The 14,178-nt window shown below is 48.9% G+C and overlaps 1 protein-coding gene across 1 annotated transcript; it reads left to right on the top strand.

Moving 5' to 3' along the window:
- Positions 1–6,227: 6,227 nt before the first annotated feature.
- On the top strand, positions 6,228–8,612 carry LOC125522849 (cytochrome P450 CYP72A616-like). Its single transcript, XM_048687889.2, has 5 exons — positions 6,228–6,580; positions 6,706–6,929; positions 7,022–7,269; positions 7,527–7,911; positions 7,995–8,612. Exons 1-5 carry the CDS (start codon positions 6,289–6,291, stop codon positions 8,418–8,420), a joined length of 1,575 nt encoding a protein of 524 aa, XP_048543846.2. The 5' UTR covers positions 6,228–6,288; the 3' UTR covers positions 8,421–8,612.
- The last annotated feature ends 5,566 nt before the right edge of the window (positions 8,613–14,178 follow it).

The following is a 14,178-nucleotide window of genomic DNA, read 5'->3' as shown; positions in this document are numbered from 1 at the left end:
ATACCCCTAGGCGCGCCCTTCGGTCTTGTGGGCCCCCTGGAGGGCCCCCGACGCCCATCTTCTACTATATGGTGTGTTTTGACTTGGGAAAAATAAGAAGGAAGCTTTTGGGATGAAGCGCCGCCATCTCGAGGCGGAACCTAGGCAGAACCAATCTAGGGCTCCGGCGGAGCTGTTCTGCAGGGGAAACTTCCCTCCGGGAGAAGGAAATCAAAGCCATCGTCATCACCACTGATCCTCTCATCGAGAGGGGGTCAATCTCCATCAACATCTTCACCAGCACCATCTCCTCTCAAACCCTAGTTCATCTCTTGTAGCCGATCTTTGTCTCAAAACCTCAGATTGGTACCTGTGGGTTGCTAGTAGTGTTGATTACTCCTTGTAGTTGATGCTAGTTAGTTTATTCGGTGAAAGGTCATATGTTCAGATCCTTAATGATAATTAATACTCCTCTAATTATGAACATGAATATGCTTTGTGAGTAGTTACGTTTGTTCCTGAGGACATGGGAGAAGTCTTGTTATAAGTAATAATGTGAATTTGGTATTCGTTCGATATTTTGATGAGATGTATGTTGTCTCTCATCTAGTGGTGTTATGTGAACGTCGACTACATGACACTTCACCATGGGCCTAGGGGAAGGCATTAGGATGTAATAAGTAAATGATGGGTTGCTAGAGTGACAGAAGCTTAAACCCTAGTTTATACGTTGCTTCGTAAGGGGCTTATTTGGATCCATATGTTTCATGCTATGGTTAGATTCATCTTAATTCTTCTTTCGTAGTTGCGGATGATTGCGAGAGGGGATAATCATAAGTGGGAGGCTTGTCCAAGGAAGGGCAGCACCCAAGCACCGGTCCACCCACATATCAAATTATCAAAGTAACGAACGCGAATCATATGAGCATGATGAAAACTAACTTGACAACAATTCCCATGTGTCCTCAGGAACACTTTGCTTTATATATGAATTTGTCCAGGCTTGCCCTTTGCTACAAAAAGGATTGGGCCACCTTGCTGCACCTTGTTATTTTTGTCACTTGTTACCCGTTACGAATTATCTAATCACACAACTATCTGTTACCGATAATTTTAGTGCTTGCATAGAATACCTTGCTGAAAACCTCTTGTCATTTCCTTCTGCTCCTCGTTGGGTTCGACACTCTTACTTATCGAAAGGACTACCATAGATCCCCTATATTTGTGGGTCATCATGGTCACAGGCACGGGAGGCACCGTACGACACGGTATCGTCCACGGCAGTAGGCCACGATGCCCGTGCCGTCGTGATCCCCCCTTCCCGGCCAGCCTGGAGCAACTCACCACTCCTTGGGAAGCTGAACCATGCGCGGGCTTGGTGATTCAGCCTCTGCAGCAGCCTGGAGTGTTGATGGAGGTGGGAACAGACAGTTGCCTGGCTCGTGACCAACGGGCACAACGGGCCACCCAAGCGACTTTTATGCCGGAGAACTCTTCTTCCTGCTCGCTGTATGCCACGGAGAAAACTGTTCAAGGAGGAAATGGGGAGCGGAGGTGTGGTGGGGTTTTTGCTTGGTGTTTGGCATCGTTTACATAGCGGACAGACGCGAGGAGCCAACCGGCATTGTGTTTAATGTTGGCCGGCTCGCGAACGGACGTGTGGCTGGAGTAGGTATCTCGATACATGCGTGGGTTTAATGGAGGAAAATGAGCAGTCTGCAACCATTTGAATGCGACGAGGAGGCGTGTTCAACCGGGCGTCCAACGGGTATCGCCCTCGGCCGACGCGCCACTTCAATGGCGGAGGCAGTGAGAGATTGCGTCCGCTTTGAGCCGGCTTAAACGTGGAGTGGCCGCTCCACATTGGCATGAATGCAGGCAGACGCGAGCGAGGAGGGGGTTCCGGTGGGTCAGGGTGGTCAGAAGCGAGCATGTGTGCTATCAGGACGCTCGCAAAAGCCCCCCTCCCCCCCACGTTTGTCTCCAGTTTGCGGGAGAAAGTGCGTCCAGACCATCATGCGAACCGATACATGCATTGCGTTGGATGGCACAACACGTCCAAAGAGCGCGGTTCGGATGTATGCAGGTGGTTTGAGGGTTGGAGCTGGAGATGCCCATAGCAACGTTTGACTCAGGAAAAATCAGAGCTACAGAGGCCCGTGGGTCGACAAGCTAGGTTATAACCTGGTCTCAGGGCCTAGCCGGCCTAGGAGTTTCCAAGGGCCTCTGGCTGCACAAGAAACCTTCCTCCAAAAGAATCCTTCCTTGGCGTACACGCCTGGGGCTCTTTGTCGGTTTAGGGATCTAAGTTACTTAGGAAATATGTAACCCTAGGCCTTGTCGCCTTTTTTGCGAGAAAACTTTCAATCTATTCATCTTCAATCATGACAGTACAATGAACGTCAGAAGTAAAAAATTTACATGCAGATCCGTAGACCACGTAGCGACGACTACAAGCGCTGAAGCAAGCCGAAGGCGCGCCGCCGTCATCGCCCCTCCCTCGCTGGAGCCAGGCAAAACTTTTGTAGTGGAAAGTCGGGAAGTCATCGTGCTAAGGCCCCACAGGACCAGCGCAGCAGAATAGCAACCACCGCCGATGAAGAGTAGTGTAGATCGGAAGGATACAACCTAAAGACACACGAACTTAGACGAACTACGACCAAACCCGAGAAAATCCACCAAGGACAGATCTATCGGAGACACACCTCCACACACCCATCGACAATGCTAGACACACCATCGGGCAGGGAACAGGCAAGGAGAACCTTATTCCATCTTCAGGGAGCCGTCACCGTCTCGTCTTCCTAAGCAGAACACAAACCTTAACAAAACTTGATGAAACATTTAAAAGTAGAGCCCTCCCGTTGGCAAGGTACGAGATCCACCGCACTGCCATGGCCCTCAGGCCAACTCCACCGCACGACCCCAAACGGACGCCCGTTTTGTCCGGATTCTCTCCGTTTGGGGTGGCAATGGGTGGCAAAACAGACATGCATGTTCAGGATAAGTTGGAGGCGCCAATGCGCCGACCGACCCCAAAATGTCCGCCTCGTCCTCACGCCTCAACTGCCCGCGAGCTCATGCTCTCGCTCCGTCGGTGCAGTCGCCGCTGCCGAGCTCGCCCGCTCCGCTCCGCCCCACACCTGCCCATGCCCCCGCCGCGGCTTGCCAACCACCGTGCGTGATACGTCTCCAACGTATCTATAATTTATGAAGTATTTATGCTTTTATTTTATCATTCTTGGATATTTTATAATCATTTTATAGCAACTTTATATCATTTTTGGGACTAATCTATTGACCCAGTGCCCAGTGCCAGTTGCTGTTTTTTGCTCGTTTTTTACATCGCAAAAAATCAATACCAAACGGAGTCCAAACACAATGAAACTCCACGGAGATTTTTTATGGACCTGAAGGAACCCATTGGGCCAGAGCAGCACCTCGGGGGTCCCCCGAGGGGGGCACAACCCACCAGGGCACGCCAGGCCCACTTGGCGCGCCCAGGTGGGTTGTGCCCACCTCGCTGGCCTCCCGCACCCCTTCTTTGCACTATAAATTCCCAAATATTCCAATACCCATTGGGGTTACCCTAGATCAGAAGTTCCGCCGCCGCAAGGCTCTATAGCCACTGAAAACCAATCTAGACCCTTTCCGGCACCCTGCCGGAGGGGGGAATTATCTCCGGTGGCCTTCTTCATCATCTTGGCGGCCACCACGATGAGGAGGGAGTAGTCCACCCTCGAGGCTGAGGTTTTGTACCAGTAGCTATGTGTTTAATCTCTCTCTCTCTCTCATGATCTATATCATGGGCTTTGTTAATATAGTCGGATCATATGATGTTTCTACCCTCTATACTCTTGTTATGATGAATTGAATCTTTAGCCTTTGAAGTTTTGTCTTGTCGGATTGAATATTCAGAGATGAGAACACATGATATATATCTTGCAATATGAATACTTGAGGTGACAATTGGGGTATCTTATTGATTCACTTGATATATGTTATGACATCCAACTCGCGGATTCCCGTGGTGATATTGGTGTAATCTATGCATAGGGGTTGATGCACGTTTTTCTCCGACGGAAACTTCGGGGTCTCTTTATAGTTCCTTGTGTGGATTGAGTATTATGAATATGAATTTGCTTTGGTGTTATCTTAGTACGAACTCTTGATTAGATTGATCGGAAAGAATAGCTTGCGTTATTCTAGTACGAACTCTAGGATAGATCGAACGGAAAGAATAGCTTTGAGATGGTTTCGTACCCTACAAACAATTCCTATCTTTTGTTCTCCGTTAATAGGAACTCAGAAGTGATTCTTCAATACACTTTGAGGGATAATCATATGATCCAACTATGTTAGAACTGTTGGGAGATTGCACTAGCGAAAGTACGGACCCTAGGCCTCATTTTCAAGCATTGCAATACCTTTTTGTGCCCGTTTACTATTTGCTACCTTGCTGTTTTATTTATTCAGATTATAAAAATATATTTCTACCATCAATATTACACTTTTATCACCATCTCTTCGCCGAACTAGTGCACATATACAATTTGCCATTGTATTGGGTGTGTTGGGGACACAAGAGATTTTTTGTATTTGGTTGCATTGTCGTTTGAGGGAGACCATCATCGTCCTACGCCTCTCACGAATTGATAAACCTTAGGTCATCCACTTGAGGGAAAATTGCTACTGTCCTACAAAACTCTACGCTTGGAGGCCTAACACGTGTCTACAAGAATAAAGTTGCGTAGTAGACATCAGCGCTCCGCGCCCGCTCGCGGCCGCCCGCACCCGCTGCTCCGCGCCCCGCCCCGCACATGCCTGTGCCCTCGCCGCGGCCTGCAAGCCGGCGCGCGCCGCGCCACGCGCCACGCCCGCGCCGCACCGCGCTGCTCCGCGCCTGCCTGCGCCCCGTGTCGCGGCCGCGGGCGGCAGGACCACCTCGGGGGAGAGCCGATGCAACCCGGCCTGCCCCGCTGCGCCTCGGCCTCGGCGTCGCTGGAGCCTAGGATAGCGTAGGCCGCCTGCCAGTCGCGGCTGCCGGGGTCGCGCGGCGGCGCGGTGGGGAAGAGGAAAGGAGGAGAGAGAGGGGGATGGGTGGGTGGGTGGGCCCCTTCGTTTCAATGACTAGCGGGCCAAGCCTCACATGCAAAGGGACAGGGGCGGACGAGGACCACGCAAAAAACGTCCGGGCGTGTCCGTTTCAGACGCAAAACTAGACCAAGTTTGCGCCTAGGATGGGGCGAGCCGGACCAGAAACGGATTTTTTTTGCGGATGGGGTAGCGCGTTGGAACATCTCGTATGTCCGTTTAACCCTAAACGGACAGCCCCGGACGATTTGGGGTCGTGCGGTGGAGTTGGCCTAAGGCCACCGGAGACGAGGCGGTGATGGCGACACCAATGGGAGGCAGAGGAACCCTAGAGTTTTCTTAGAGAATAAGATGGTTGGCCTTGTCGCCCTTTATATGGGAAGTCTAGAGTTTCGTTCAAGATCATCTGATATGTGTCATTGTGTCGGTAGCAACAACCCACTCCTACTTAAACACTCTCACAAGGCGTTTTCCCACAATCAATCAAAACAAAGCCAAGCATAGAGTATTACCTCGACCATGATGGCCCAAACCTAGGTAAATTCTCCGTGTGCAATTCCATCTGGAACATCCGGTCGCACTCTCCACCTTATCGAGCCTATAGATGATTTTCAAATTCATGGACAATTTTTGGATTTCGAAACATTTTTTGAAATCATGTAATCTTTGTGAACTTTTTTTCAAATTTGCAAATATTGGTTGGCCCATGATCATTATTTCTGTGGTGTGAATATATTATGAATTCATGAACATTTTCTAAATCCGTGATCGATTTTTGAAATTCACGAAAACTTTTGACTTCATGCAAATATTTTAAAATTCACGGATATTTTTTTGAATGGGGTGTAGTATTTTCCATCTTGGAAAAGAGCACGCCATTTTGGAATATATCCTCCGTATGTAGGAAACGTGCTTTGCTTGTGCCTCGCCGTCGGACAAAGAAAAGGGCCGAAAAAGCGATGCAAATCAGCGCATCCGTTGAACGGACTTTTAACCTCGAGCGCAGGTGTACGAGGCCGGGCGGATCCCAAGAGTTCACGGCGGCTTGCGTGCGCTGCACCTGGACTTCCACGTCGTGCTCATCGCCTTGGCTCTGACCGCCGGGCCAAGATAATTCAACCCGCCACCCAGGTCTCATCTTAGTCTTCTTTTTGGAGCTGCCCATATACAGAGACTGAGCGAGAGAGACGGGTTCATTCATCGCAATCTCACGGCATGGACACTCTCGGCTCGCCACCATGGAGCTTACTCTGCGCTCTCGGGGCCCTGCTGGCCGCGCTGTGGTTCGCGGGGCGGGCGCTGGCCGGCGCCTGGCTCGGCCCAAGGAGGGTGGCCCGGGCCCTGCGGTCCCAGGGCGTCCGCGGCACGTCTTACCGCTTCCCCTCCGGCGACATGAAGGAGTACGTGCGGCTCCTCGCGGCGGCGTGCTCCCAGCCCATGCCGCTGTCCTCGCACGCCGTCGCCGCCCGCGCGGTGCCGTTCGACCATGCCATCATCAAGCAACACGGTAATTCAATTAATTAACCGCCGTCCCCTCTCAGTTAGGCGGCCGTACGTCGTACGGTGTTGGTGATTGATCTCCGTAATTTTGGCAAAGTACTCCTACATGAGAAATCATCGGGATTGTTTCAGGCAAAGTTGCTCTGACATGGTTCGGTTCGGAGCCGAGGGTGGTGGTGGCCGACCCTCAACTGTTCCGGGAGATCCTGTCGAGCAAGCAGGGCCAGTTCGGCAAGCAGAGGTCCATCCTCGGGATCGAGCGGCTCTTGGCCAACGGCCTCACGACCCACCAGGGCGACAAGTGGGTCGCCCACCGTAGGATCATCAACCACGCCTTCCATCTCGAGAAGCTCAAGGTGTCCGTCATGTCACTCCTCACCTGACTGAACTCATTGACCCACACGCACATCGTACTAACTTCCAGGCTAATCGGGATTGGCTTTTGCAGAGGATGTTGCCTGCTTTTGCAGACTGTTCTAGTGAACTTGTGCGAAGATGGGGAAGCTTCATGGGGGGGCCCGGTGATGCGCAGGAGATAGATGTGTGGCCAGAGTTTCAGAATCTGACGGGCGACGTGATATCCCGAGTGGCGTTCGGGAGCAGCTTTAGTGAAGGAAGAACAATCTTCCGGTTGCAATCGGAACAAGCACATAATGCTGTCAAGATGGCAAACGTGATGTACATTCCAGGTTACAGGTCAGCTCATACTTGCATTTCGTGTATTGCCTGAGTACACGTAGTAGTCTGCAATTTGCTAACTGGATTGCTAAATTTCAGTCGACAAGTCTCGGTCGATTCTATATTCGTGAGATCATACGCGGAGATTAATGCAAAGAAAAATTAAAATATATTCTTTATTCTTTTTTATATGTTCTGTCACATGACCGAGACTTGGTTAAGTCCCAGTCAACTGAGATCTAGTCACACCCGTTGTTAATATTCTTATTATGCAGATTCCTGCCAACAAAACTCAATCGAAGAATGAAGGCAAATGCCCGTGAGGTCGAAGTACTCCTGAAAGGCATAATTATGAAGAGGGAGAGGGCGATGAAGGATGGCTATGCTGACAACAACGATCTACTAGGCGTGATGATGGAGTCCAACATAAAAGAAAGCCAAGAAGCCGGAAGCTCCAAGCCGATGATGACCATCGACGACATAGTAGGTGAGCTGAAGCTCTTCTATTTCGCGGGCATGGAGACAGCCGCGGTGCTGCTCACATGGACAATGGTCGTGCTAAGCATGCATCCCGAGTGGCAGGACCGCGCTAGGGAGGAGGTTCTTCGTGTCTTTGGGAATAACCAGCCAGATTTTGAGGGCATAAACAGGCTGAAAGTCGTGAGTACATTACAAGAGAGAAGGTTATGCAATTTCTCATTGAGTTGCCACTCTGAATTTGTCTATCTTCTTTGTGGGTGCAGGTGACAATGATATTGCATGAGGTTCTTAGGCTATACCCACCGATTCTTCTTCTTGGTCGGGAGGCGTATAGAGAGACAGAGCTGGGAGGCGTCACATATCCAGCCGGCGTAACGTTTGCGCTGCCAATTGTGTGCATTCACCATGATCCAGATGTGTGGGGAGAAGATGTCGATGAATTTAAGCCGGAGAGGTTTGCGGAGGGCATTGCCGGCGCATCCAAGAACTCGCCGGCGTTCTTTCCATTTGGCTGGGGACCGCGGATATGCGTTGGGCAAAACTTTGCATTGCTAGAGGCCAAGATGGGATTGAGTGTGATCCTGCAACACTTCTTGTTTGAGCTCTCACCATCTTACACGCATTCGCCTTGCCCGGTCTCCACTCTACAACCCCAGCACGGTTCACAGATTATGCTCACGAAACTCTAAGAATTAGCAGCTATTACTAATTAGCATCCGGACTCTGGACAACCATGGACATTGAGAATAGTCAGGGATTAGGGTGGTGATCCTGGGAGAGATGTATGTAGTATAATGGTCCTGATGTTTACATCGAAGGCGACATGCACACATCTCATAAATATATATTTTCAATAAAGTGTAATATGTCAATGTCAAACACATCACTGGTGGAGCAACATCAGCACCGGGGCTGGAGCAAAAATGAAAACTACTAGAGTATATGTTGCAAGAGCAAGATCACATGAACCATCCCAAATTAATCATATAAAAATAGCTAAATAAAGCGCCAATATATGTGCCGATGCTACTACTCCAACCTTTTTCTTTTTAGAGGAAAGTAGCTGTTACTCGTTTTTATCTGCTGCTACTATAATAATGCTAACATTGCTGGCTTGCACGCAGCGAACTGTGACTCAAAGTCAGTTACTTGCTGTTGCACGTAGCTTAATTATTTGTTGGTTGTATTTGCTACTATTTGCCAACCTGCTGGAAAATTGCAATACCGTTGATTGGTGAACGACTTACAATTCCCTCATCAACTTTCAAAAGAAATCATGGTTTGATCAAGTTCGGGTCGGGAAAAACCAGGTGGGCGGCCATGCGGCTGTCGTCTACCAACGGCAACGGGGCCACCTTCCCGTCCTTCATGCTGTACACGCCGGAGTGGAGCTCCTCGCTAGAGTGGCAACATCTTCTATCCCGTTTGGATTCGGTTAACTTGACACAAGGGAGGGATGTGTTTCGTTGGAATCTCACTATATCTGAATCCTACATAGTTTACTTTATGTATCGTGCACTCTCGCACTCAGAGGTTTCATTGGATAACGATAAACTAATATGGAAATCAAAGATGTCACTAAAAAATAAGATTTTCATGTGGTATCTTCGGAAAGGAGTTGTGCTAAGAAAAGACAACCTCGCTCGACGCTAAGAAGTGTAGATTTTGTACTCATGACGAGACAATTAAACACCTTTTGTTTCAGAGTAAGTTCGCGCGTTCTATATGGCCAGTCATCCAAATAGCGTCCAATTTGAATCCACCAACAAGTGTTGCCAGTATATATGGTCACTGGCTTGATGGAATACCAAATACTTTTAGTACGCTAATACGGATGGGAGCGTCTGCCTTATTATGGTTGCTTTGGCTATATAGAAACGATTGTGTTTTTAATGGCAAAACCTCTTCTTCTATGCAGGTTATTTACCGTTGTACGCACTGGCTTTGTATGTGGTCTACGCTACAGCGAACGGAGTAGCAATCGATGTTTAATGCGGTGTGTATGCGGTTGGAGCAGGTGGCCAGGGAGGTTTTTACCCAACATGGGTGGCAACATATTCTCCGGATCGGTCCACCTCCTCCGTCGACATTGGCATAGTTTTGGACTCATATGGCTTCATTGTTCCCAACTTGTCGTTTATATATATATATATATATATATATATATATATGTATATATATATATGTATATATATATATGTATATATATATATATTTATATATATATATATATGTATGCTAGACTCTTCGTTAAGGCTGTGTGCATCTTAGCTATGCAGAGGCCGGGTGTCGCTCATTATGCTTTGTATCCATTGACGGTGTCCTGGACTAGGGGGTACTCATCACATCGTCTCCCGATCAGTTGGATTGGGCCGAGGACCCCATGGCCGTTTACTCATGGGCCAGTTCGGACAGCCGAAGACATATACGAGGAAGATTCCACATGACTTGGTGATCAAGACAAGGACTTCTCTCCACCGACATATTTGACTAGGACTCTTGTTATCCTAGGCCTCTGCTATGTTATATAAGCCGAGGCCAGGCTAGTCAATGGATGATTATGATATTATTCATCATGCCCTTAGGTTTTAGACCACAACATATGATCTTGAGGTAGATCAACTCTGTACTTGATATTCCATCAATATAAACAAGAGCAGGACGTAGGGTTTTACCTCAATCAAGAGGGCCCGAACCTGGGTAAACATCGTGTCCCCTGTCTCCTGTTACCCATCGATCCACGATACACAACTTGTGACCCCATACCCGAGATCTGCCGGTTTTCACACCGACAATGATGCTTTCATTTAGAGTTTCGCTGTGTGATCGGCAAAGGATCAATGGCTCGCCCGCAGATTAACTGTGACGCCGACATCTTCGTCGCCGGCTCGACTGGTCACCTTGGCTCGACCGAGGACCGCGTTCCATATCCAATCATCATGTTCGGACGGGGGCCTTCATCAACATCAACTCCGATCTCTATCATGATCGTAGAGTAATCATCCATGGAGCCCGGGGGCTCAACGTCAACATTGCCCTCGGGCGGCCGTGCTGTTTTTCCGGACATCAAACTTGTATCCGGTGCCACCACCTCCTTGAGCATCGCTTTGACGATTCGTTCGGTGGAATTGTGCGCAATTAAGTCTACAACAGCCATGCAAAATTTCGACGAGTTCCGATGGAGGAATCTCCGGCAATCTACAATATACCGGAATCCGGACGAGTTTAGGGCGTGGTCTCCAAAGCCTAGCTCGGAGGTCCTTTGGAAGATCCAACCGTTCATCTGCTGCGGAATTCACATATCTGCCGCCCCTCCAAATTTCAGCTCTATCCGACGGTTCAAACTCCAGGAACCTTCCGATGAGTGGACCACCTTTTCAGATCTGTTTTCTGCGCGAGAACGAATCCGACCCGAGTTCATCTTTTTTATGAACGCGATTTCGGACATCCTTTTTGAAGGAGGTTTTGTATGGGGTATTGTGTTTTGTTCTCAAACACATCCCACTAATTTTAAGGTCTTTTCCAATATGATCTTCACCATCGCGCCGGTGTCAAACCAGCCCGTCAACATTGCTCCACGGCTGCCGACCTACGCTGGATACGTCGTCGCATTGTTGAGCCGATCTCAACTTCTTCGGATCATCATCTGGGCAAGCCGAATAAGAGTTCGGCATCGCGAAGGATAAATCATCACCAACGTCGCCGCCCCATGGATTACACGAAGCGGGCACACCGGCATCGCCGCACGGTCACTTCATCAAGCCGGCATTGACCGCGTCACAAGTTACGACCTGCGCCGGCATGGCCGCTCTGTTGCTTTTTCAAGCCAATGTCCATCACGCCGAACTACTTCAACACCTCGGCTGACATGGCAGCTGTAACGTCTCCTTACTGACCTGCTCCGTCACCTCGGCTAGACCGGGGGCTTCGCCATCCCTTCTTCAACCTACTCTGGAGACTTCGGCGTCACCAGGTGACCAGCTTCGTCACGTTAGCTGGACCGGGGGCTTTGCCTCGGTGAGCCCACCTTTGCCAGCATCGCCATGCCGTCGCTTTATCGCCCATCAGGCAATGGGTGTGCGGACCGAGTCCCAATTTTGGGAGTAACCTTTCTTCAGATTGCTACAACAGATAAACCAGGTGCTATTAATCCTAGTATTTTTTCTTGCTTGGGGTTATTTTCCCCAAGGAATTATTACTCTGGTATGTTTCATCATCTGTACACAGGTCTATCAAATGGTGGCCTCATTAACAACGGTCGCGTGGTGGTTCGGTCAGTTTCCGTATACAGTTCGGCGAATGCCGCATCGGGAACTCAGACCGGCCTGCGAATTCAGGCTTGGCCACACCTTCACTGCGTCACGCCGACGCCCTGCATCGACATGATTTCGGCGCCAGGTCACATCTCTTTTAATAAATTATTTTTGCGAAAAGCAATTATCCTTTTTGGACCGCACTATTTTATGTGTGTAGGTGATCGACTTCGACTGCGTCACGCGGTCACTTTGGCAAGCCGACGTCGTTGTCCCAATCGGCTCGCGTGATCACCTTGTTGGTCGAATCACCATACCGACATGTTCGATTGCCTCGGGGATTTCGGCATCACTGAGAGAGCTCTACCTCATCGAGTGTTCGGCACACGGGCCATATTTCTTTTATTACTCACTTTGCGTATTATGCAACAATTTTATTTATTCCTATTATCTCCCGCTTGCACTATTTTCTATGCACAGGTAAAGGATCTGGGTCGGGCAGCGCTGTCACCTCGGCATACCGATGTACCATGTCACCTCGGCTGGACCGAGGGCTTCGTCATTACTTCATTAATCCATGCCGAGGACTTCGGCGTCACACTGCCGGCCTCCATTGGCCGTGCAATGTCGTCACTTCGGAGTGCCGAGCCCTTCGCTCCGCCACCTCGGGACCGGCTTCGGGGCTGGGACCTTGTCCCGCCGTAAGCTCGGGCCGTGCATCGACACCGAGCACATTAACCAGCTAAGTCGCTTCCATGCTTAAAAACTTTATTTTTAAATTTCGTTCGGTTCGACCAAGCATTATGCTTTTTTGACAAAAAGTCATTTGCGAAAAACTTTCTTTGTCAAAACCTTATTTGTTGCAAGCAAATTCAAATACCCCGTTTACTTGGGGGCTTCCTTTGTGAAGCCTTTCCTCTTGCATATGATTATACTTGTATGGCTTCGTTTCTTGTTCGTGTATTACGCCACAATATGCACCATGTTGACTTAAGTGTTTCGCAAACTGGGTTGCCTGGCTCCTGTGCTTACCCCTACATTCCCGATTGTTCGGTTAGGCGGTAAAGGGAGCACCTCTGCGATTGTTACTACCGGGTCATCCGAGTTAGTACCTCAGACTGGGTGAAGCCGAAAACTAGCGCTCTTATTGTTTTCAATAATGGTCGGCACACAACGGAACTCATGAGTACAAAAAATCTATTGCACAAGTCTCATAGTAACAATGAGCAACCGAAGAAATGTATTGGTGGAGATACTATTTTCTTCGAAAATGCTTCTTACACTTCGTCAGTAATATAGAATAAGTTCTCTGAGCACATTTTGTCTGTTACATCCTTATGGCCTGATTGCCTGGTTATCGGATACACCGTCGATACTTTCGACAGGTGGAGTACATGACACTTTTCGGTCCTTGACCGAAGAGGGAGAAGCCGACGGTCGGTTAAGACGCGTTTAAAGTTCGGGTGAACACAGATATGATATGAGTATATCGGTACATACAATCATTATACATAAATTTTTTTACCCAAGTCACTTGGGGGCTCTTAAAATTTATATGAGCTGTTTTATAGTAAATGTGTTTTCTTCTTGGTCGTTGCAGAGTCTTTTTCTACCGCTCCTTTTTCGACTCGAGTGTATGGTCAATAGCTGGATAGCCCGTCTTCTCTCTAAAAAGCCGCTCGAGTTTAGTTCGCTAAACTGGCCTCAAAGAAGTACTCCGCCTTTGGGATAAGGAGCTCGAAGCCGTAGGCTGGCCCGCTTGAAGTGTTGAGATCGGGTGTGTCATGTTAAAGCACGCCAGAAGCATAATTTTTTTCTTTTTTCCAATTTTCGGATTGACACCGAACACTTGATCTTGTTCGGATGTCAAGTTTTTACTGAAGTTTTTTGGTTTTCCAAGCTTATGGCACTTTTAAACTATTTGTGTGTTTTCAGCACAAGTCTCGCAGTGCAACGCCGGACACCTTTAGAGATTCGGCAAAAACATTCTCGGATATTGCTAAATATGCATCGGTTTCGAATTGTGTCTTCGGTCAATAGTTGGGTTGCCCAGCTCCTGCGATTGCCTCCTACGTTCCGCTTTGTTCGGCTAGGTGTGCAAAGGGAGAACCACTGCGATTGTGCTTCCAACTCACATGGTTAAGCACCTGAGTGGAGAAAGCCAAAAGCTGACTGTCACAATGAGCGTAAACTG

This window comes from Triticum urartu, chromosome 7A, assembly GCF_056163025.1.
Source record: "Triticum urartu cultivar PI428250 chromosome 7A, HENAU_Tu73, whole genome shotgun sequence".
Taxonomy (NCBI): Eukaryota; Viridiplantae; Streptophyta; class Magnoliopsida; order Poales; family Poaceae; genus Triticum; species Triticum urartu.
The sequence above is the reverse complement of the archived record's forward strand: the minus strand, read 5'-3'. Positions and strand labels throughout refer to the sequence as shown.